We start from the raw sequence: 20,342 nt of genomic DNA on the forward strand, positions 1-20,342 counted from the left end.
GGTGTGTGATTAATCTGGAGCCCTGCAGGGATTTCCTCCTTATTGTTTCCAGGAGAAATATGTGGCATTAATTCCAAATCTCCCCCTTCTACCAAATAACAAGATTCTTACTCTTTACATTAATTCTGTGACCCATATTTTAAGGTTATTTTGTGTTGTAACAAAACTTTCTAAAAATACCCAAGAACTAAATCTGCTAGTTAGCTCATCTAGGGCCACTGAGTAGTTTTTCGTTGAAAACCTGGACAAAGGATTATTTGTGTTTCCTCTTCTGTGTTAAAGGGCACCGTGTTCCAGGTTGACTGGGAGAACTTGTTTGCCCTGTACCCCGGCACAGGCCGTGATCGCACGGGTCAGGGTAATTTCCACCTTTCTCTGTCGCCGCATGGTGATTTTCTGAGTAGCCTCTTTGGTTCTGCCCTGACATAAACCATTAAATGTCTCTTGCCGCAGCAGGGGGGTTGGAACTAGATGATCTTTAAGGTCCCTTCCAACCCAAACCATTCTATGATTCTATTCTATGAAAACAGTTTGGGCTTTTTTCCTTAAGAGTTTTCTGTTGATTTAGCAGGAATCAGTTCCATCTTTGCCACAGTCGCCGATGAAAGAGAGGCCACCTAAAGCATTCCATCAGTACAGCAACAACATCTCCACTTTGGACGTGCACTGTCTGCCTCAGCTGCAGGAAAAAGTTTCTCCACCGTCATCCCCTCCCATCATGTTCCCCCCTGCATTTGAAGCAGCCAAGGTAGAGGCAAAACCGGATGAGCTTAAGGTAACGGTGAAACTAAAACCTAGGCTAAAAGCAATACACAGCAGTCTTGACGACTGTCGGCCTCCAAGTAAGAAATGGAAAGGAATGAAATGGAAAAAGTGGAGCATTCAGATTGTGATTCCTAAAGGATCATTCAAACCTCCTTGTGAAGAAGAAATAGACGAATTTCTTAAAAAACTGGGCACAACCCTTAAACCAGATCCCGTGCCTAAAGACTACAGGAAATGTTGCTTCTGTCACGAGGAAGGTGATGGATTAACTGATGGACCAGCAAGGCTTCTTAACCTGGATTTAGACCTTTGGGTCCATTTGAACTGTGCTCTTTGGTCTACAGAAGTCTACGAGACACAAGCTGGTGCCTTAATAAATGTGGAACTAGCACTGCGAAGAGGCTTGCAAATGAAATGCATGTTTTGTCACAAAATGGGTGCCACCAGCGGTTGTCACAGGTTAAGGTGCACCAATATTTATCACTTTACCTGTGCCATTAAAGCACAATGCATGTTTTTTAAAGACAAGACCATGCTTTGCCCCATGCACAAACCAAAGGGAACTCATGAGCAAGAACTTAGTTACTTTGCAGTCTTCAGGAGGGTCTACGTTCAGCGTGACGAGGTGCGGCAGATCGCCAGCATCGTTCAGCGAGGAGAACGCGACCACACTTTCCGTGTGGGAAGCCTGATTTTCCATGCCGTCGGTCAGCTGCTTCCACAGCAGATGCAGGCCTTCCACTCCTCAAAAGCCCTCTTCCCCGTGGGTTACGAGGCCAGCCGCTTGTACTGGAGCATGAGATATGCGAACAGACGCTGTCGCTATCTCTGTTCGATTGAGGAGAAGGACGGGCTTCCATTATTTGTCATCAAGGTTGTGGAGCAAGGCCACGAAGATCTGATCCTTACTGACACGACACCCAAAGGTAAATGTTCTTAACTAAAATGGTGACTTTTGTGGGTTGGCTATTGGGTTTGTTACTACTGACACTTGTGGTATAGAAATGTTTGAAATAAATGTTGCAGACGCTGTTCTAATGTAATGCTTATAGTGAGCTTCCAGGGCCCATTTTTAGTAATTGTGCTAAGACGACTGAGGACGGCTTTGAAGAAATGGTATAAGCTGGAAATAAGACAACTTCTTACAAGTTCACAGAGGAAACCCAAGATTGAGTATTGAAAATGAATTAAAATAGTAGAATGTCAGCGTGGGTTTCCTTTCATGAAAAGTGACCGTGTTTAAATACGGTACCATTGCTCAGTTATCTTCAGATCGGCTCTGTTGAAGTTAGTAAGCAATAAACTCAGCCTTGCTCGGTCCAGTCGAACCACTGCCGGGGGAATTTCCCACCTACAAGTGAGAGCTGACTATAATCAATCAACGGAAACAGAATAGATAGTTTATTTTCAGAAAATTCTACTTTGTGCACGTTTTCTCAGGAGAATCTGTCTTTGTTATCGGTGTCAGAGGACCAAAGGTTTCCATGCTGCAAATACTAAAAGCTTCATTTCTGAGAATCAGGTGCAGCAGAAACATCGTGCTGGTTGGGGTTTGTTCAGGAAAAAAGAGCAACTCGCCAAATGATTCTCTGCTTCGCTGTTTAAAGGCTGGCCTGTTTGTGTAAGCAACCAACGCCAAAATGCTTTGTCAGTCTTGGTCTCTGGTTTCTGGTATCCTCAGGCACTCGGTTTAAAGCCAGTGCAATAGACTTTTATTTTTTTGATCACTGTAATTCTTTCCCGTATGGTTGTGTAGGTGTGTGGGATAAAATCTTGGAGCCCGTTGCTTCTGTTAGAAAAGAATCAGAAATGCTCCAGCTGTTTCCCGGCTATTTGAAGGGTGAAGACCTCTTTGGTTTGACAGTCTCTGCAGTGGCCAGGATTGCCGAATCGGTGAGTCTTCGCCATCCCAGTTCTTGCTGGATCACCCCACGTGGTTGGATATATACATGAGAAGGGGAACAGGAAGAAGTGTGGAAAAGTAAACGTTTCGTTACACGTGATTAACGTATAATTACTTGGATTGTTTTTTTTTTTTTCTTCTTTTTGTCTGTTTTTTTGCAGCTGCCAGGGGTTGAGGCCTGTGAGAACTACACTTTCCGCTATGGCCGAAACCCCTTAATGGAACTCCCTCTTGCTATCAACCCCACGGGCTGTGCCCGTGCCGAGCCTAAAATGAGTACCCATGTCAAGAGGTTTGTGTTAAGGTATTTTGTTTTAATTTCACATAGTACAGCCCAGGGTTTATAGGCTGCTTAGGGTTATTTGTGCTTTCGTCTGCTGCTTACAAACCCTGTCGTCTTTGGCTGTGTATGTGCATGCCCAAATCAAAGGAATTGCTTTGTTGTCTATGCTAGCTGGCTTTCAGTGTCTGTATGTCTAAAAGAATTTTGAAGGGGTTTCGTGGCTGTTTTCAGAGAAATCTTCAGTTTTTCTTGTATTCTTTCCTGTTACATGCCCAATTCCTACAGGCCTCACACCTTGAATAGCACCAGCACATCGAAGTCATTTCAGAGCACAGTTACGGGAGAGCTGAATGCGCCTTACAGTAAGCAGTTCGTCCATTCCAAGTCCTCTCAGTACCGCAAAATGAAAACTGAATGGAAGTCCAACGTGTATCTAGCTCGCTCTCGTATTCAGGTCAGTTCTCCTTTTAGGAAACTTCTATTAAAAAAATGTACTTACAAATTTTATATTTTCAGGTAAAAATATTTGTATAAAATTTACATTTAAAAATGGAAACGAAGGCTATTGCAAAATTCCTTCGAGTCTCGTCCCAAAATTGGCAATTTTTATGTGGCAAATCACTTCCATAGATTTATCTTAAGTAAGAATTCTTTCTAATTATTGTTAATATCTTAAAAATTCATTTGTTACAGTCATCTAGAAAAAAATTTTCTTTCAAGTTTTTGGAGGGGGCGTTTAGCATATTTCTCAAAAACTTAGTGAAATTTAATAAAAATACAAATACCCAGGGGCAGTATGACATGCTCAGAGCTGAGTAAAGTGGTATGAGACTAGCACCAAGAGTTCAGTAGTTGTTGGCATTCATCGTCATAAGGTACTCATTGCTTTATGTAATTCTTGCAAAAGCTTTGTAATTAATCTTGCTGTGCAGGAACACAGTTGTTGTTTATTTTAGGTCGCACTTAACTGAGCTGCTGCGTTCCTATTAGGTTTCTCCGTTCTAGTAAGGTTCATTTTATTTTTCGGTGAATTTATAATCTTTACCCCGTCAGGTATCAGAGGTATAAGAGAAGTTTCCTCACTCAGACGGAAGCCAAGTACGTTTTCTTGCTCTTAGAACTGTAACGTGAAGCTGGGTTCTGCGTCTGGGCTGTTCCAACGTCAGTTACTGTCTGCGCGGCTTCATTCTTCCTGGGCAGTTTAATGTCTCACGTGATTTTCTGCGGGAACGCTTTTGGGGCATGGGGAGGAGTGCAGTGTAAATGTGCATTTATTAGGAAATTCTAAATCACAACGTATTTTTTGTAGGGCCTGGGCTTATATGCTGCTAGAGACATTGAAAAGCACACTATGGTCATTGAATATATCGGAACGATTATCCGGAATGAGGTAGCAAACAGGAAGGAGAAGCTTTATGAGTCTCAGGTATGGGTGGTGTTTGTTCCCTGTTTCTTTCCCCTTCCCCTTTCAAACGTTCTTACAACAAAACAAATGCTCTTCTATTCGATGAATTCAGGTCCCTGGTTTCTGTTTTCTGCTGTGCTATAAATGCAATAGGCTAAAAACATAACCAGCGAGTCTACAGTGTTTGTTATCAAGGGATCAGAGTATTTAAATGTTTAATAAATCTCACAGCACCCTGGCCAGGTAGGTAATATCTATCCTCTGTCCCAGGGGACAAGGAGAGCTCCGGCAGAGATGTCAGGATCTGAATTTTTAATGAGAACTTCTTCAAATTTAAAGCAACTTCCTTTGTGTAACTTGGTAGTATTGTAACAGTACATGTTTGTGAAGCACTGCAAGATCCTAGATGAGGGGCGGTGCAGAAGCTGTCAGGGGAACACTAATTCACCAGAGACTGGTGTTTATGACCCATCCATTCCCTCACAAACCAGCGAGGGTCAGGGCAGTGTCACACGTGCAAGATGCCGTGTGTGACTCGCGCGTTCCCCCTGAGGCAGTGGGCAATGTCTGACCCTGAATGCAGGAGGACGCTTGGAGGGAGCCCCTGCGTTGCTGCTTCGTCTTAATCAGGGACAATTACCTAAAAATTCCAAGAGTCTTTTCTGCAATTCTGTGTTTCAGAATCGCGGCGTGTACATGTTCCGCATCGACAACGACCACGTCATCGATGCCACCCTGACGGGAGGTCCTGCAAGGTGGGTGGCTCTGGAGAGATCTCTGGCCCGCTTCGGGGCAGTCATCTGCGTTCCCCGGCCTGGGGCCGTTTGCCAGGGACTCAAGTTTGTGGTTTTTTCCGTGGTTTTTATTCTCTGAGCTGGTACATTCAGTCTTCGGACTATCCCACTGAAATAACGTCATCTTTTTCATTAGCTTTGCTCATCTTGGATTGTGTTTCATGGCAGCTGTGAAGAAGGAATGGAAATTTTTTTTTCATGTTTGACTTTTTTTGACATTTTCTAGGTAAAGAAACAAGTAGAGAGTAATATAACTGTCTCTGGAAAGTCGGTGTGCCCCTGAAGCTGGGGTCATTCTAAGGTTTGGTTTAGATTTGCCTCAAGCGATGCATTTTCTGAAAAGGTTTCCTTTTTCAACCTCTGTTTTCATAGGTACATCAACCATTCGTGTGCGCCTAACTGCGTGGCTGAGGTGGTAACTTTTGAGAGAGGACACAAAATTATCATTAGCTCCAGCAGGAGAATCCAGAAAGGGGAGGAGGTAGGGCGGACTCGTGGTTTTACTTACCTCTTGCTACCTGCATTCATTTCTAGATACTCACGTGATTGCTACGGCCGGTAGCACCACGTGTTTGTGCCGGGGTGGGGGAGAGCGACGCTTCCCTTCCCCTCTGTCCATTTACACCTGGCCAGTTCCCAACAGTGCAAACTCCAGCGGGGTTTGCTGTGTAACCTGTAGGTACGAGGAAAGCTGTGGTAAATCCCCGTTGTTCCATAACCATTCTCCTGCATCTTCTTCCAGCTTTGCTATGACTATAAGTTTGATTTTGAAGATGACCAGCACAAGATTCCATGTCACTGTGGAGCTGTAAACTGCCGAAAGTGGATGAACTAGAATGCATTCCTTGCTGTCTTTGAGGGTTGCTTGTCCCTAGGAAGAAGTGATGCACATTTTGATTTTGTCGACGGAAAATCGTTGCCTTTTTGAAGGGGGAAAAAAAAAATCACTTCTGGAAGTCCAGATTTCTACTCACTTATTTAAAATAAGAAAAAAAAAAAAAACAAAAAACAGAAAAAAAAAAACAAGCACCAGAAGCAAGCCGGCAAAATCTGAAGCTAACTTTCCAGACACGCGGAGGTTAAAATGAATTAACAGAATGGTCCAGCACTTTTGTTTTTGAGCTCACTAAGGAGAAACTGTTTAACTTGGGCAAAGAACCGATGGCTGACCTGCGGGGCTGCAGGTGGCATCTATGAATGTAAGACTGAAATCACCAGCGAAAGGGAGAAGTCCAAAGTGCTGGCCACAGCCTTATTTGATAAAGGGGCAGGCCCTCTAACTAAAGAAAAATTTTAAATAAAAGTAGACACCACTGAACAAGGAATGTACTGAAACGACTTCCTTAGGGATAGAGCTAAGGGAAAAAATAACTTGCACTAAAATACATTTAAATACTTGATTCCATGAGTCAGTTTATTGTAGTTTTTGATTTCTGTAAAATAAGAGAACCTTTTTGTATTTATTATTGAATAAGTGAATGAAGCTATTTTTAAAAAGAAAGTTAGAAGAAAGCCAAGCTGCTGCTGTTACCTGCAGAACTAACAAACTCTGTTACTTTGTACAAAAGTGTAAATATTTTGAGAAAAAAAAAATACAGTATAAAAATAGTTATTGACCAAATGCTACCAGACTCCGCAGCAGTTCGGTGCTTATTATAAACTGTCAATAGGGATGTTACAATATGATCTCATGTATTAACCGCCATGTGATTACAATTACGGAATAACCAAAATCTCAATTTAAAGAGAGAGAGGGGGTTTTTTATGTTTAAAGCAGTCTCAACTGTGGTCTTATTAGAATTTTTTTAAGTAAAACCTTGCGCCTGCTACGGGCATGTATATTACAACTCTGACTTTTGTAGATGTTTGGGTAATTTAGATTAATTTTATTTGTATTATATTGTTGCATCCCTATTTCTTAAGTCAGGTTTTTTTGTGCTTACAATTTGTGATAACTGTGAATAACTGCTAAAACCACCCAAAATAGAGGCTGAACATTGGGGTTTTTTTTCTTCAGCAAAAGTAGTCAAGATTAGGTGAGTGTTCAGCCTACGTTAAATCATGTAAACAGCATAGAATCATGTAGTTGGAGCTTAAGTCTGATACGATAGCCTTCTTAAAAGGAAAACAAGGAAAAAAATTAGATGTAACGTGCTTGCAGCTGCAGGACTCTGGCAATAGGGTTTTGGAAAATGTAATTTAAAGATGTGTTTGTATGGATTGTTTTTGTTTACATTTCTTTAAAAAAATAAACACTGTTTTGTGTTTGCTTGTAGAAATTTAATCAGCATTTTGAACCAGGTTAGCTTTTATTTTGTACTTAAAATTCTGGTACTGACACTTCACAGGCTAAATATAAAAAAAAAAAAATGAAGTTTTTTTTTTTGTGTGCACAATTAAAGTGGACTGTAAACTGTTGGTATATTCAGTAATACAGTTCTGAACTTGTAATGTATATGGCATGATGTATTTTTATCTTACAGAATAAATCAATTGTATATATTTTTCTCTTGATAAATAGCTGTATGAAATTGTTTCTTGAATATTTTTCTTCTCTTGTACAATATTCCAACATCCTACCAGTATTTGTCCTACAGTTTTTTCTGTTCTGTATAATAGTATCTAATGTTGGCAAAAAAAATACAAAAACACCACAAAAAAAAGAATTTTTTTGAAGTATACAGAGTGTTATGGGTTTTGGAATTTGTGGAAACAGATTTAGAAGATCAGCATTTACAAATAAAAATATTTTACATCTATAAATCATATCCTACTGTTTTCATTTGGGGGTGTCTGGTTTCTAGTTCTTTCAGGATTTCATTGTCTGCTTCCGTCAGGGAGAAGCATTTGTGTTCCCCGCAATTATGTTTTCCCCCAAAATCTGCCAAAGATGCTAAAAAAAGGGGCAAGGCTGCATTCTGCTTGTGCTGCTTTCAGCTGGGACAGAGTGAATTTCCTTCCCAGTAGCTGGTACGGAGCTGTGGTTTGGATTTGTGCTGCAACCAGTGGTGATGACCCAGGGATGTTTTCGTCACTGCTGAGCAGTGCTGACACAGAGCCAAGGCCTTCTCTGCTTCTCACCCCACCCCACCAGCCAGTAGCTGGGGGTGCACAAGGAGTTGGGAGGGGACACAGCCGGGACAGCTGACCCCAGTGACCAAAGGGATATCCCATACCATGTGATGTCATGGTCAGCCTATAAAGCTGGGGGAAGAAGGAAGGAGGAGGACACATTCAGAGTGATGGCGTTTGTCTTCCCAAGTCACCGTTACGTGTGATGGAGCCCTGCTGTCCTGGAGATGGCTGAACACCTGCCTGCCATGGGAAGTGGGGAATGAATTCCTGGGTTTGCTTTGCTTGTGTGCGCGGCTTTTGCTTTACCTATTGAACTGTCCTTATCTCATTCCATGAGTTTTTCTCACTTTTATGATTCAACCTCCATATCCCCCCCACCCCCGGGGGTGGAGAAGTGAGCAAGTGGCTGTGTGAGGTTAAAGCACGATGCTGCTGCAGTGAGAGCACCTGACAGCAGCTGTTTCTTTCAAGACCTCAGTACTGGGTCAAGGCTCAAAAAGCTCCAAGATTTGTTGCAGAGAAGTGGGAACTTCAGGGTTAGTTACTTATTTTGTGCCGTGTGGCTGCTGGAAGAGGGAGGACCCACCTGCCCAGGGCCTGTGTACAGCACTGGGGATGAGCTGGGGGTGGGCTCAGGGCACAGCCCAGGGCTTGGCTGCTGGAGCAGCAGCTCTTTGGGGAGCTTGCGTGGAGTTGTGCTTCGCTCCTGAACCACAGAGGGGGGAGGGGTTGGAAGGGACCCCTGCAGAGCATCCAGTCCAACCCCCGCTAAAGCCAGATCACCAAGAGCAAGCATTCCAATTTTGCATGCAATGACCTGGCTGTGTGGCTGCAGCACTAAACATGCATGGCTTTGGCCAAAAATCATTCCCTGCAGAAAGGACTGACCCCATCCAAAAGCACAGTCACTCCTGTCTGTTCCCCACTGAAGCCGCAGACCTATGCAGGCAGTGCTGCAAACATGGGTAATCTCTAATTTTAAAAAAAAAAAAAAAGAAAAAAAAAGTGTCTTATTTATACAAGAGTGAGGTAGACTATTTATCTTCTTTATATTAAGGAACAATCCAGCTGCAAGTCTATGTCTTGACCTGTTTTTTGACAGCAGCCTCCAAATTTCCTCACTGAGAGCAAAAGGTCAAAAATTCTCTGTGGCAACAGACTCAGCTGTAAATAAAACAAGCTTCTGCTTCGCCTGTTTGAGGATTTGGTTTTTGATTTTTCAGAAAGACAGCATAAAGGCCACAGAAAAAAAAGGCAGAACAAGGCTAGCGCACAGCCAGTTTGACAGCCAAAACAAATGTCACGGCCTACAGGGAAGCCCAGTCCACAGCTGGCAGCAGCTGTATGGGCACCAGCTGCTGCTTCACACTCGCAGGAGCAGTCAGGGTTAATCAGACAGGCGTGAAAGAAGCTGCAGCCCATCCTTTCACCCCCAGTAAGGACTGGAATTAATTGCACACCCAACAAGCGCCCACCCCCAAAGGAAGCAGCAGGTATTTGTGTGAGATAAGCAGGAGTGTTACGCTGCCCTTGCTGCCGCTGAAAGGGTTCATTGAGTTGCAGGCGGCTGTGAGCTGACAGGGTGTGCGCAGGTTCCAGGGGAACAGCCCTCCACTGCCCCGCACCAGCGATCTGGGAACTGCTTTGAAGCCTGTGAGCGGGGAGGCGCGCAGTGAGCAGGGAGGCGCAGGGTGAGCACGGAGGCGCACAGCCCAGCCCTCAGCTCAGGTACAGCTGCTGCTGGGCTGTTTTTAGAGACTTTTGGTGGTCAAAGGAACTTGGCTGGTGTCTAACAATTATTCCCATTGTAATCTTTATCCGGAAGAACTTCCACTTTAGCCTATCGTTCCGGTTTACAATTAAACCCTGCTTACCTGTTCCTCCCTGCCCATGCATCACTGCTTCCAGGACTGATGAACAAGGCAAGAAGCTACACAGCAGCAGAGGAAGGCTCTTACCTGCTCATCTTCTTCCTCTTGCACTTCTCCTCCCAGGGCAGCTGCCCTGGCAGGCGGCTGAAGGACCAAATGCCATCTGTCACGAGTGAATTTCTCTCTGCACGAAGACGTGGGTCTTTAATTACTCCAACGTTATTATTTGCCTCACGTTGCCCAAGTGTTCAGAACCAGATGCCGGAGTATTTGTGCAGTTGGAAAATGTTTCTGCCACCCAAGCGAAAGGACAAAGCTGTCCCGGCACTGCCGGCATTTGAACGCAGCTTCCCAGGGAAGGCAGGGCGTGTGGTGTGGCAAACAAGGCCAATGTTGCTCAGAAAAAATACGCTGGGTAAGAACAGCTTTTCTCTTCTGCAGCAGCTTCCACACACTGAAAAAGCATCTGGGGCTGAGGCAGGAAGTCAAAGAAAGGTAAACAGTGAAATAAATGAACTTGGGAAGCGGAGGGAAAAAAAAATAGAAATGATCTGTCAAACCCTCCAAGAGGTGAGAGAGGGAGAAAGGGTTGGCTGTGAAGAAAAAGGAGTGAAAACATGGGAAGACCCAAATTACATCAACATTAGTTTGCATCAGTCTTAGTTGGTGCTTTCTCGTTCAACAGCTACAAAGAGTAAGGCCATACAGATTAATAAAAAAATGATACTTTATTTTAAATGCAGCTACTGTCATGAGTCATCAAAATAGACTTTGTAATAGTTACTTTGTTTTAAATATGAGGTGACGAATGACAGCTAAGAATTTAAACTACATGAAATGTCCTAAAATTGTAAATTAAAAGAACTAAATTTAAATATTACAAATGACAATTTTCAGAAGATAAAAGGGAATAAAAATATTTTCCATAAAAAGTAAAATAATTTGGCCAGTAAAACCATACTAAAATTGTAAATTAATGAGATACTGCACATGAAATACTTGAAGAGGACTCCTTCCTGCCATTGTCATTTAAAAGATGCACAAAGTTAAAATCTCACAATTTAAATTACGTTGCTCTAATAATTTCTCTTACTTAAAAACAGTTCAATAATCCAGGATAATCCAAGGAACTGATGATAAATTGCACTTCTACATGTTCTGCAGTGGGGCTGCTCCTATGACTGCTGCATCTGACCAGGGACCAGTGACCACCAGGACCTTCCCACACACACAGCTCTTCATAGCAGAGTAGTTGTAAAGGGTCCTTGCAACGGTTGGGCCGGGCGTAGCAGCTAAGGGCTCCTCGCAAAGCCCTCCACAATGACTTAAAACCGTGGCTGAAGGGGAATCGGGTCTGGGCTTAATGCTTCTCAGCGGCGTCCTGGCTGTCTCAGCTCTCAAAATGCCACTGCTGAGGAAGGGACCCATCACAGATGGCCATGGTCACGTACCCCTTGTGGCTAAGCGGATCTACCACCTTCATGCACTGCCCCACAGAGACCTGGTAGAGGCGGTTGTTTTTCTAGAGGAGAGAGAAAGACAAAGACAGATGGGATTTATTTATTAAAACTTCTGTTATACTCCATCGTCAAACTGAAGTTGAAACCGATGCTTAAAGGGAGGGGATGCTCCTTCCTGACAGATGAACCTTTCAGCAGCCTCCCTGACACACGGACCCACAGCACCCAGAGTACAGCACACCCCGTAGCCACATTCAGACCTTGAAACAAAGGCTCTCGCGTCCTTACAGGGACCCAGTTTGGATTTTGCTTGTACGGTAGTCTCTTAACAAGGCAGAAGGATGATCAAAACCGCCCCCCAGCGCTCAGCAAAGAGGGTGTCCACAAGGCTACAGTGCAGCACAGCCAGGCCCCTGCTCTGCATCTGGCCAAGCCGTAGCAGCACCACAGCCTCAGCACCCGTGTGCTGGGGAGCTGCCACACCGCGTGACAGGCTTCTCATGCATGGAGGGCACAACACCTGGGGCAAGGCCAGACCCCCGTCAAGTGTGAGAAGGAAACAGATCCTTCTCTTCTTTTTTCCCCCCAGAGGACCCTGCCATCTCCCCCCACTAACACCTTGTTGCAGCTGCTTTGGGCACCTTGGGGGTCCTACTTCTGTCTGGAAAGGGCTCCCTGCACAGCACCAGCAGCTCCCATGGGCAGCAACCTCCAGCTCTCCTGCATGGAGGGAGCTGACACATGAGAATAGTCTCTGCCTCTGTCTCCATCCATCCCAGACCACAACAGCCTTCCTTATTTGACTGCACTTAGGAACTCGTGCTGCCAACGAGCAGCATGGTATGAACCCAAGACAATTTATGCAGCGCTGTCCTGGAACTGCAACAGGCAGTTCTGGCAGTGCCCTCGTCTTTGTTCAATGGTATTTGTACTACAGACTCACTGCTATGCGGAGGGCATGTGAGGGAGCAGCCTCTGAGTTAACACCCAGGAGCCAAATCTCATGCGTATGCAGCACTGGCTCAGTTTTGTGAAACTGGCCGCTCCAGACTATAAGCAATTAAACTAACACAATTATAGGGCAGAAGCAACTGCAAAAAAACTCCTCTGTCAATCCTCAGGTCTGCCCTGTGCATCTCCAAGCACTAAGCAGAAATTACCACGTGGACTGCTCCTGTCTCCCAGTCCTGCAAACACAACGCAACAAAATGCTGTGGGGTGGATTTTGTTCTCTCTGGCATTTCCCTGAGAGCCACAAGCGCTGCAGATGGCTGTGACAAGCAGAAAAAAGGCTAAATAGGGCTGCAGAACCCCTCCTGTGTCGCAAAGGAAAGGGCCTGCGTGTCCTAGAGCTCAGTGCAAGTCTTATTCAGGCTGAAATGCAGCCACCAAAGCCCATGTAACTTTTGCACAGGCTGCCTGGACCATGGGCTGGGCCTAGTCCAGTACAATTGACTTGGTACATCCGAGGTTTGGTCATAATTAAACTCAACCCTGATGCCTTGTTAGTGCTATTGGCACTTACTGAGACATTAATTACAAGCAACATGCCATATACCAGACGCTCCGCTTACCCCGAACGTCCACTGCTGTGAGCCGCCGGACCCATGACATTTCATGAGACGAGGTGGATCAGATGAGCGAGTTTCCGAAACATCCAAGCAAAGGAGATTATTTAGAATCAGCTCATGATCTTCATTGTAAATCCAGACCTGAAAGAGGACAGAAAGACTTTTATTTCAATGTTTCAGGGCAGGTGCCTTGCATCTTTTGTTCAGCTATAGAGGAGGCACTTCAGTGTCTGGATGTCAGAGATGTGCCTTGCAACGCCCGCTGCCTCTTTGCTGCCTTTTTTCCAGGCACTGAAATGCAGCTGCAGTGCTCTGTTGCCTTCTCAACATCACACAGCATTACCCCATGCAGATGCACTAAAAGACCCGTTTGTGATTCTGCTCCGGAACTGGCATTTTTAAAATTAAGCAGCCCCCGTATGTTCCTCCTGGCCAGGCAGCTAGACAAGATAATGCGACAGGCAAGCAGTGGATCTCCGAGCAAGCGACCAGCCGCTCTCTGAGCCAAGTCCTTAAGCCAGGCAGTAAATCTCCTTATCCAAAGATGATCCTTTAGTCATGAAGGAGGGGCTGGTGGATTGCCAACACAGAGGAGGACACTGTGTGGCAGCAGATGGCCCAAGAATTGTGGGGAAGTAGCTTGGCAGGCATGCAAGGTCAAAAGGTATCTCCAATCTTGTTTGAAACTACTGCATTTGGCCATAAACACATACAAATTAATTTAACATTGTGCTTTGGGGTCAGCTTGTAGATGCTGAATGATGAGAAACCAAAATCAGCTGTGCAAATTCCAGTGCCAGGTAGCCTACATTAGTCCCTACTCCTACATTAGTCCCCACACTGGTCCCAGGGTCCTACTCCTTGCAGCTGGTGGCCTGGTGCTCAGAGATCTTCACTCAATTAGATGATGATCACTGACATGCAGGTCCTATCAAAACTTCCCGTGCTGCTCTCCAGGAAGCAAGAGAGATCACTGCTTCACCATTCCCGTTCTGACACTACATGCTCCATAACTGACAGGTTTATGCCCTTCTCTGCTCCCCAGCCAAACTGCTTTCGCTAGCTGTGCCATGCTCAGAGAGAGACCAGCCCTCCCACATCACACCCACTTTGGTTTAGCTGAACCAACATGAAAATGTGTTGATTTGGACCTCAGGAACCTACACAATATCCTAGCAGGTGGGAACTGAATTCAGCCCCTCTCTGCGGCCTACCTGTATAAAATGAGAACACACTGGTTCACAGCTGCAGCTTCAACTGCATTTGCGTTCCTGAATTTACATGACATTACAGGAATTTCTCTGTTACCATGCTGAAAACCATCACCACCTCTAACAAGAAGCAAGGACACACTCAAGTTGTCAGTTTATCCTCTCCCACATGGCACTTTAGCAGAAGCAGGTATTTTTATTGTTGGCATTAAAGTGTCAGGCACCTTCTGTTGCAGTTCATGCCCATGCTAGCTGTCACTGGGCTGCCTTGACCTTGCTTTGGAGCACAGCATGCCTGGCACAGCTGAAGGTTCAGGGAAGCTGGATCATCAGTCTGGGCTAACTGCAGGAGCTGCTGGTCCCCACTCCCTCCTTCAGTGCCTTCAGACCTGCAAAGTCCTGGGCCGGTATCAGTTAGGTAGAGGACATGAAGCTCTCACAACCAACAGAAGACTATGACCCCTATGCCAGAAAGCAAAGCAATCATGGGACTTTGGTGCGTGCACCTTAAAATATCCCAGGCTACATAGGGGTAGGGAAAGGAGAAGAAAGTATATGAAACCTCTAACTCTGCAGTGCAGGGAAGATGCTGAGACCACCTGACTAAACACCAAACAACTGGTCTTCTGAATGCACAGTGGTGCCCTGCAGTCACACCGCACCGGGGCAGCATCTTCAGCCCCTCTGGATGCTGAGAAGGTGACAGCATAGCTGGCCAGGTCTCTTGCTCTGCTGCCATTCCCAGACCCAAGCCCAGGCTAGTGTGTACAAGGAGCATCCCTGCTCATCCACCTCGCTTTCAAGCATCAACTCCCTTTCCCTCGACTTCTGCCTCTGTGAATGAGAAGGAATTAAGTCCCTCATAACTGTACCAGAAGTACCTACAGGCTCACTAGGAAAATAAATTCTGATTTTTTTAAATTTTTTTCCTGATGAAAATAAAAGCAGCCTTCTGGAGGGAGCTGTGATTCAGGACACTGCCTCAGTTGGACAGCAGGATTGAAAAGCCTACAGCTCATTCATTATAAGACATGGAAGGCCTCCTTTGAGGAAGTACAGGTATAACATTAAAATTTGCCCTAACCTCAGCCATTCTGTGCCTTCTAACATACTTTTTTCTGTTTAAATCCTGTCAAGAGAAGAGGAGAATGGAGAAATAGTAGGACTTGCCAGAGGAGTATTATTATTAAAAGAAGAATAATGATGGAGCCAAATTCAAACAGATCAAACTGGTAAGAATTGAGAGAGAAGACTGCAGTGACACAGGGAGCAGACCTTTAATCAATAGCTGAGTAATGGCAAACACACAACAGTGGTGAAATCCAGTGTGATACTTCTCCAGAAATGCTTATACAAGACAGCCAAAATTAGTTTCAAACTGATTATGTGTCTGGTGTAGCAAACAAAGAAAAGAGGAAAAAAAGGCCCAAATTTGGGACACATTATGGTTCCAAATTCAGATTAGAGTATCAGTATGAACTTGCAGATTATTAACAGACTGAAGCATGAGGAAAGCAAAGCCACCCCATGGGGGTTTTTTGTTATATAACTGCAAGCCTTTGCATACCCCAAAATTTATTAACTACTTTGCTGCTGAATACTGGAAGGACAATGTTTAGCTCTTGTGGTTACAGGCTGCCAGGAGCAACAGCCAAGTATAGGAAGGAAACAGCTCCTGGCAGCCAGCACCACTGGTATCTGATCTACAAGGAAAATAAACTGCTCTCATTTTTGTTTTGTCCATGACTTGCTTGGGTTCATCCTCAAGCACAATAGCAAAAGTCTATAATCAAGAAGGTGCCTGCCTAGGATTTATACCTCAGCTCTGAGTGATGCTTCGTTTTATCCTCCTACGTACTTTCCACAAGAAATTTTTAAGATTTATTTTATATATAAAAGGTAACAGACAAGGTGCAGGATATTTTCATCCTGCATCTACTTTCTAGCACCTAGGAAAGCATCACTTGTCAGATTTTGGTTTCTAAAATGGAATTGTGCCCAGCTCCCACCACAGAGGAAAGCAGCATCTTTAATTACTAATGACTGACCTGCTCCACAGGTCTAAAGAAAAATCATTGAACATTTTCACTGAAGTCAAAGAAAAACACTAGGATACTATTAGAATATAATGAATTGTTTCTGTTCTCAAATAAAACCTAAAGGGCAGATGTTAGAGCAAAACCTCTCTCCATAATGAAATTTATCAAGTTTTGGGTTAAATAAATGATTTAATTTGGTGAATGCTGTAGGATTGGCCTCTTTCTTGCAGTTCTTTTTTACCTGCCTCTCAACACAGGCACAGCAGGATAAGAAGGAAGGTGCAAGGACCCCTTCAGGCTTGGAGTGCAGTGGCCCATTCAGCTGCTGATCAACACTTCTGAGGTCCTAGATGGCCCCAGAGCACCTAGAGATCTTCCCTAAGGCAAAGCAGTTCAGGTTTGGCAGTGCTAATATGCCTGCCCAAGTCTCACATCCATCAGAGTCAACGCCTTCACCTTTGGCTACAGGGGGACAGAGCTCCTGCTCATGCCTAGTCACCTGGACCACAGTACCTGGTTCAACTTTCCTATAGCGGAAGTGGCACCAACAGATCTGGGGGAAGCGTTCTCACTGCTAGAGCAAAGCCGGTGTGTATATCATTCTGCTCATCTACAGACAGGTGCAGAGCATGTGTAGACCAGGTCTGGTGGACAAAATAAATGGGAGGATGTCCAAAAGTATGAACTCTGTTAGTATAAACCTTTTTTTATGCAGGTACAGCTTAGAAAGAACTGGATTTTGAATTTCGTTCCCTCAAAAAGTTGTTCAGTCTATTTACAGATTTAAGACTGAGGTTTCCTAAGGCTTCTAGCACCTTTGGGATTTTACTTCACCCCATATAACACAAATCACCCAGCCTTCTCCTGGATTGATTGCTAAGACAACTTCATTAATCTCCTTTACATACAGATAGGGTAGGTAGAAACAGGGCTTCTCCTCAAACACAGCTTAAGGAACAGTTTCACTGATAACTGCAGTTTAATTCCTTGCAATGACAGCAGTGTGACATGGCTGAAGACTGGATAGTGAAGTGTTTTTGCTCTCTCATTTTACTAATATTTGGATTTCCTAACTGGTTTCAGGTTGCTACTGTTGGTAAAGGAGGCACACTCTACACTTCCTCCATAAACCGCTATATCCCAGTGATCCCCCTCTGGGATTATTTTCTACCATAATAGAGAGATTCAGGGCTGTGTTACTGGACTTTTTTTTTTGTGAAAGATGAAATTATTCCTACAGTGAGATTAGTTAATGTAAATAGATAACAGCTAGCTGAACTACTTCAGAGGAAATTCAAGTGAGGAAAGGGCTCAAATGGTGCCTTGACATCTAGGAGGATGGCCCATACTATCATTTCCTTTCGAAATGTAGTGTTAACTATAGAAGATTTTGAGTCCAGTGTCAATACAGACAACTGTATTAAAACAAGACCTAGGGAAAAACACTAATTCAAAGAATATGTAGTAGATAGAAAATGGAAACTCACTGTTTCTAGGGAATAAATATTTCAAAATGATACGTAATAAACCAGGAAGTATCAGCCTACCCTTTGGCTTTCAGAGTGCAGTGGAGTGTAGCAAAAGGCATGGCTGGCCAACTGGCAAAGCTTTGTGGATATACACTCCTATTTGGTCTGCAAATTGCATTAGCACTAGAGGAACGCATTGAAAAATTTCAGTAAATACAAGACAGTAACTACTGCAGAAACAGCCCTTTGTGTGAAAGAACATCCCTGCCGTGAACCATGCCGACAGGAGAAGCATTCCAGTACTTTCATCAGTTACAATCTGTTGCTTAGATTGGCACTATTGTATTATTCAGTCAGGCAGTTTTTAAAAGACAAAAACTCAACTTAAGAGCACAAAAAAGCTGCTTCAGCTCTAAGGAAGATCTGTGCCTAGCAATTTGCATCATCACAGCTATTTGCATATACTTCAGCTCCTGTCATTATGGGTAAAAATGACATCACAGCACCAAATGACAGCAAAGTTTGTTGGACTATAATCATTGTTTTAAGTATCACTATCCCAGAAACCAAGTGTCCTCGGTCCTCATGAAGGTCCTTCCAAAGCAGATGCTTTCTGTTTCACAGTTCAATATATGCGGTGCTGATGTTTCACGACAATTTGTTAGAGGGACCAAAAAATTGTGTTCCTTCAATAGTTTATAGAAAAGCATCAAGTAGACTGAACTTGCACATCTTCACTCTAGACGTGCTGTATCAGAAAAGCAAACTAACAGCCATGATCCAGAGGTTTAGGGAGAAAGATTTTACAGAACTGCACACGTGAGCACATCCTTCTAGAATGACTCTTGAACAGTTTGTAAAGTATGTGTAGTTACATTTATGAAGTGCTGCAAGAGTGTTAACAGAGCTTTTCTGAAATTCCGTGCTCAAACCAGTTATCTCTGAAGTCCCAGAGCACAGATGCACATGCTTAGACACCTTAGCACCATCTCCAGCTTTTTAAAGCTTAGTATTTTGCTAAGTAAGAGAAAGGTTAAATTACTGAAATGAAGCAAACGGAGAGGAGAGGTTACAACACAGAAATAAAGCTTTGGAGTCAACCTAGTGTATTTGAAAACAAACAGTAGAAAAAAATCTACATAGTTCAGTGGACTTTAAGAAGAGATTTTTTGGAATAGGAACTTGGCTTTAAGCATTTAGGTCAGGCAGAAGGCACGCACACATTAGACACATGACAAACATAATCTTCTTTCAGCTGTTAGATCACAAACACTCCCACTAGTTAGTCCTGCTGTTGGCCATTATGCTGCATTCCAAAACCTTCTTCTTTAGTGTTCTACAATGCTTCTCTTCCAAGTTTCTCAGTAACTACTTCTACTCCTTCTCCTTTAGGGCAGTATCTAGCCCAAAGCCTGCTTCAGCATCCGTGTCTCCTAATCACCACCCAATTAACCTTGGCAGGATGTTTTTTGGGTAGAAGCCACACCATGTAGGTTCTTTTACTTCCACTTTTCAGACATCTCCAGCTTTTCATGATGATCTTTCAAAGTGCTTAAATATTTTCTATCCTCCTTCAACACCCAAGTTTTTGTGGTGTGTGCTACCTTGTGCATTCTGTTATGTTTCCAGAAAGAGTTCACATGTACCACTGAATTGCAGGAGGGTGTTTACTTCAGCAATCTTGGGAGTTCCTTCACATGACCACTCTTCAACTACAAAATTTCTCATTCCACGTTGGTCATCTGTTTGCAAAATTCATACCCAATTTTTCTGCTTTTGTTACTCCAGACCTATGCCGCTGATCTTTATTCTACTAGATCCTGTCACCTCTTCTACTTGCGATATTTCTACAAAAAGTTTCATCATTTATTCCTAAAGTTGGGTTCAATCCCCAGTATTATCCCAGACTATTTCTGTTACAGTTAATAAAATATCCTAGTTTTCATTATAGCTTAGAGAAAGACCAAAATTCTAGAATATTTTCTAAATAGAATATGTATTTTTCTTAATATTCTTAGAATCTTATTGCTTTTTCTTTCTATACCAAAAGATGAAGTGAATGTAAATGTCACATCAAGTCCTAGAAAACAGGATACTTGGATGTGCTTGAGTAATTTTTAACTTAATGATGATCATTTAAGTCAAAGTGAATTAAAAGTATTACTCATAACAGTGATACAACTGCAAGTTTCACAATATCTGGTATTTCTTTTAAATCAAGGGGTTAAGTGAGAAATTGAAATTTCTTAGCAGCCATGAAGGGCAGAGGGAAAACAAAGCAAGCATAAACTAAAGGCAAACCAGACTTGCTTGTAAGGCCATTCTCATTACTCCAGGGAGTCTGGTTTCCCCACACACTTACTTTTCAAGGTCAGCTCTCACATGCATGAATTGTCTATATTACACAGACAACCATTTTCCAGTCAAAAGATGACAAAGATGATCATTTTCCAGCCAAAAGAACTGCAATGAGTCTTATGACAGCCCAGTTTTGTT

General features: G+C 43.6%; 2 protein-coding genes across 22 annotated transcripts in view; one reads left to right on the plus strand and one right to left on the minus strand.

The window, feature by feature from the left end:
• KMT2C (lysine methyltransferase 2C) overlaps nucleotides 1–6,176 on the plus strand; it is a 197,350-nt gene extending 191,174 nt beyond the window's left edge. For 11 of the 15 annotated variants that reach the window (XM_054816544.1, XM_054816553.1, XM_054816548.1 and 8 more), the window contains 8 exons: nucleotides 569–1,691; nucleotides 2,522–2,658; nucleotides 2,830–2,972; nucleotides 3,237–3,405; nucleotides 4,261–4,377; nucleotides 5,038–5,111; nucleotides 5,523–5,631; nucleotides 5,893–6,176. In XM_054816544.1, the coding sequence (XP_054672519.1) occupies nucleotides 569–1,691; nucleotides 2,522–2,658; nucleotides 2,830–2,972; nucleotides 3,237–3,405; nucleotides 4,261–4,377; nucleotides 5,038–5,111; nucleotides 5,523–5,631; nucleotides 5,893–5,985 (1,965 nt within the window). In that variant the 3' untranslated portion in view covers nucleotides 5,986–6,176. The remainder of the gene's footprint in view (nucleotides 1–568; nucleotides 1,692–2,521; nucleotides 2,659–2,829; nucleotides 2,973–3,236; nucleotides 3,406–4,260; nucleotides 4,378–5,037; nucleotides 5,112–5,522; nucleotides 5,632–5,892) is intronic. The other 4 variants (XM_054816546.1, XM_054816560.1, XM_054816550.1 and 1 more) reach the window with 3 other exon arrangements.
• A 4,629-nt stretch (nucleotides 6,177–10,805) lies between these two features.
• GALNT11 (polypeptide N-acetylgalactosaminyltransferase 11) overlaps nucleotides 10,806–20,342 on the minus strand; it is a 58,529-nt gene continuing 48,992 nt past the window's right edge. For all 7 annotated transcript variants that reach the window (XM_054816762.1, XM_054816767.1, XM_054816766.1 and 4 more), the window contains 2 exons: nucleotides 13,131–13,268; nucleotides 10,806–11,618 (listed from right to left, as the gene is read on the minus strand). In XM_054816762.1, coding sequence (XP_054672737.1) covers nucleotides 11,487–11,618; nucleotides 13,131–13,268 — 270 coding nt within the window. In that variant the 3' untranslated portion in view covers nucleotides 10,806–11,486. The remainder of the gene's footprint in view (nucleotides 11,619–13,130; nucleotides 13,269–20,342) is intronic.

Source organism: Grus americana, chromosome 2, assembly GCF_028858705.1.
Source record: "Grus americana isolate bGruAme1 chromosome 2, bGruAme1.mat, whole genome shotgun sequence".
NCBI lineage: Eukaryota > Metazoa > Chordata > Aves > Gruiformes > Gruidae > Grus > Grus americana.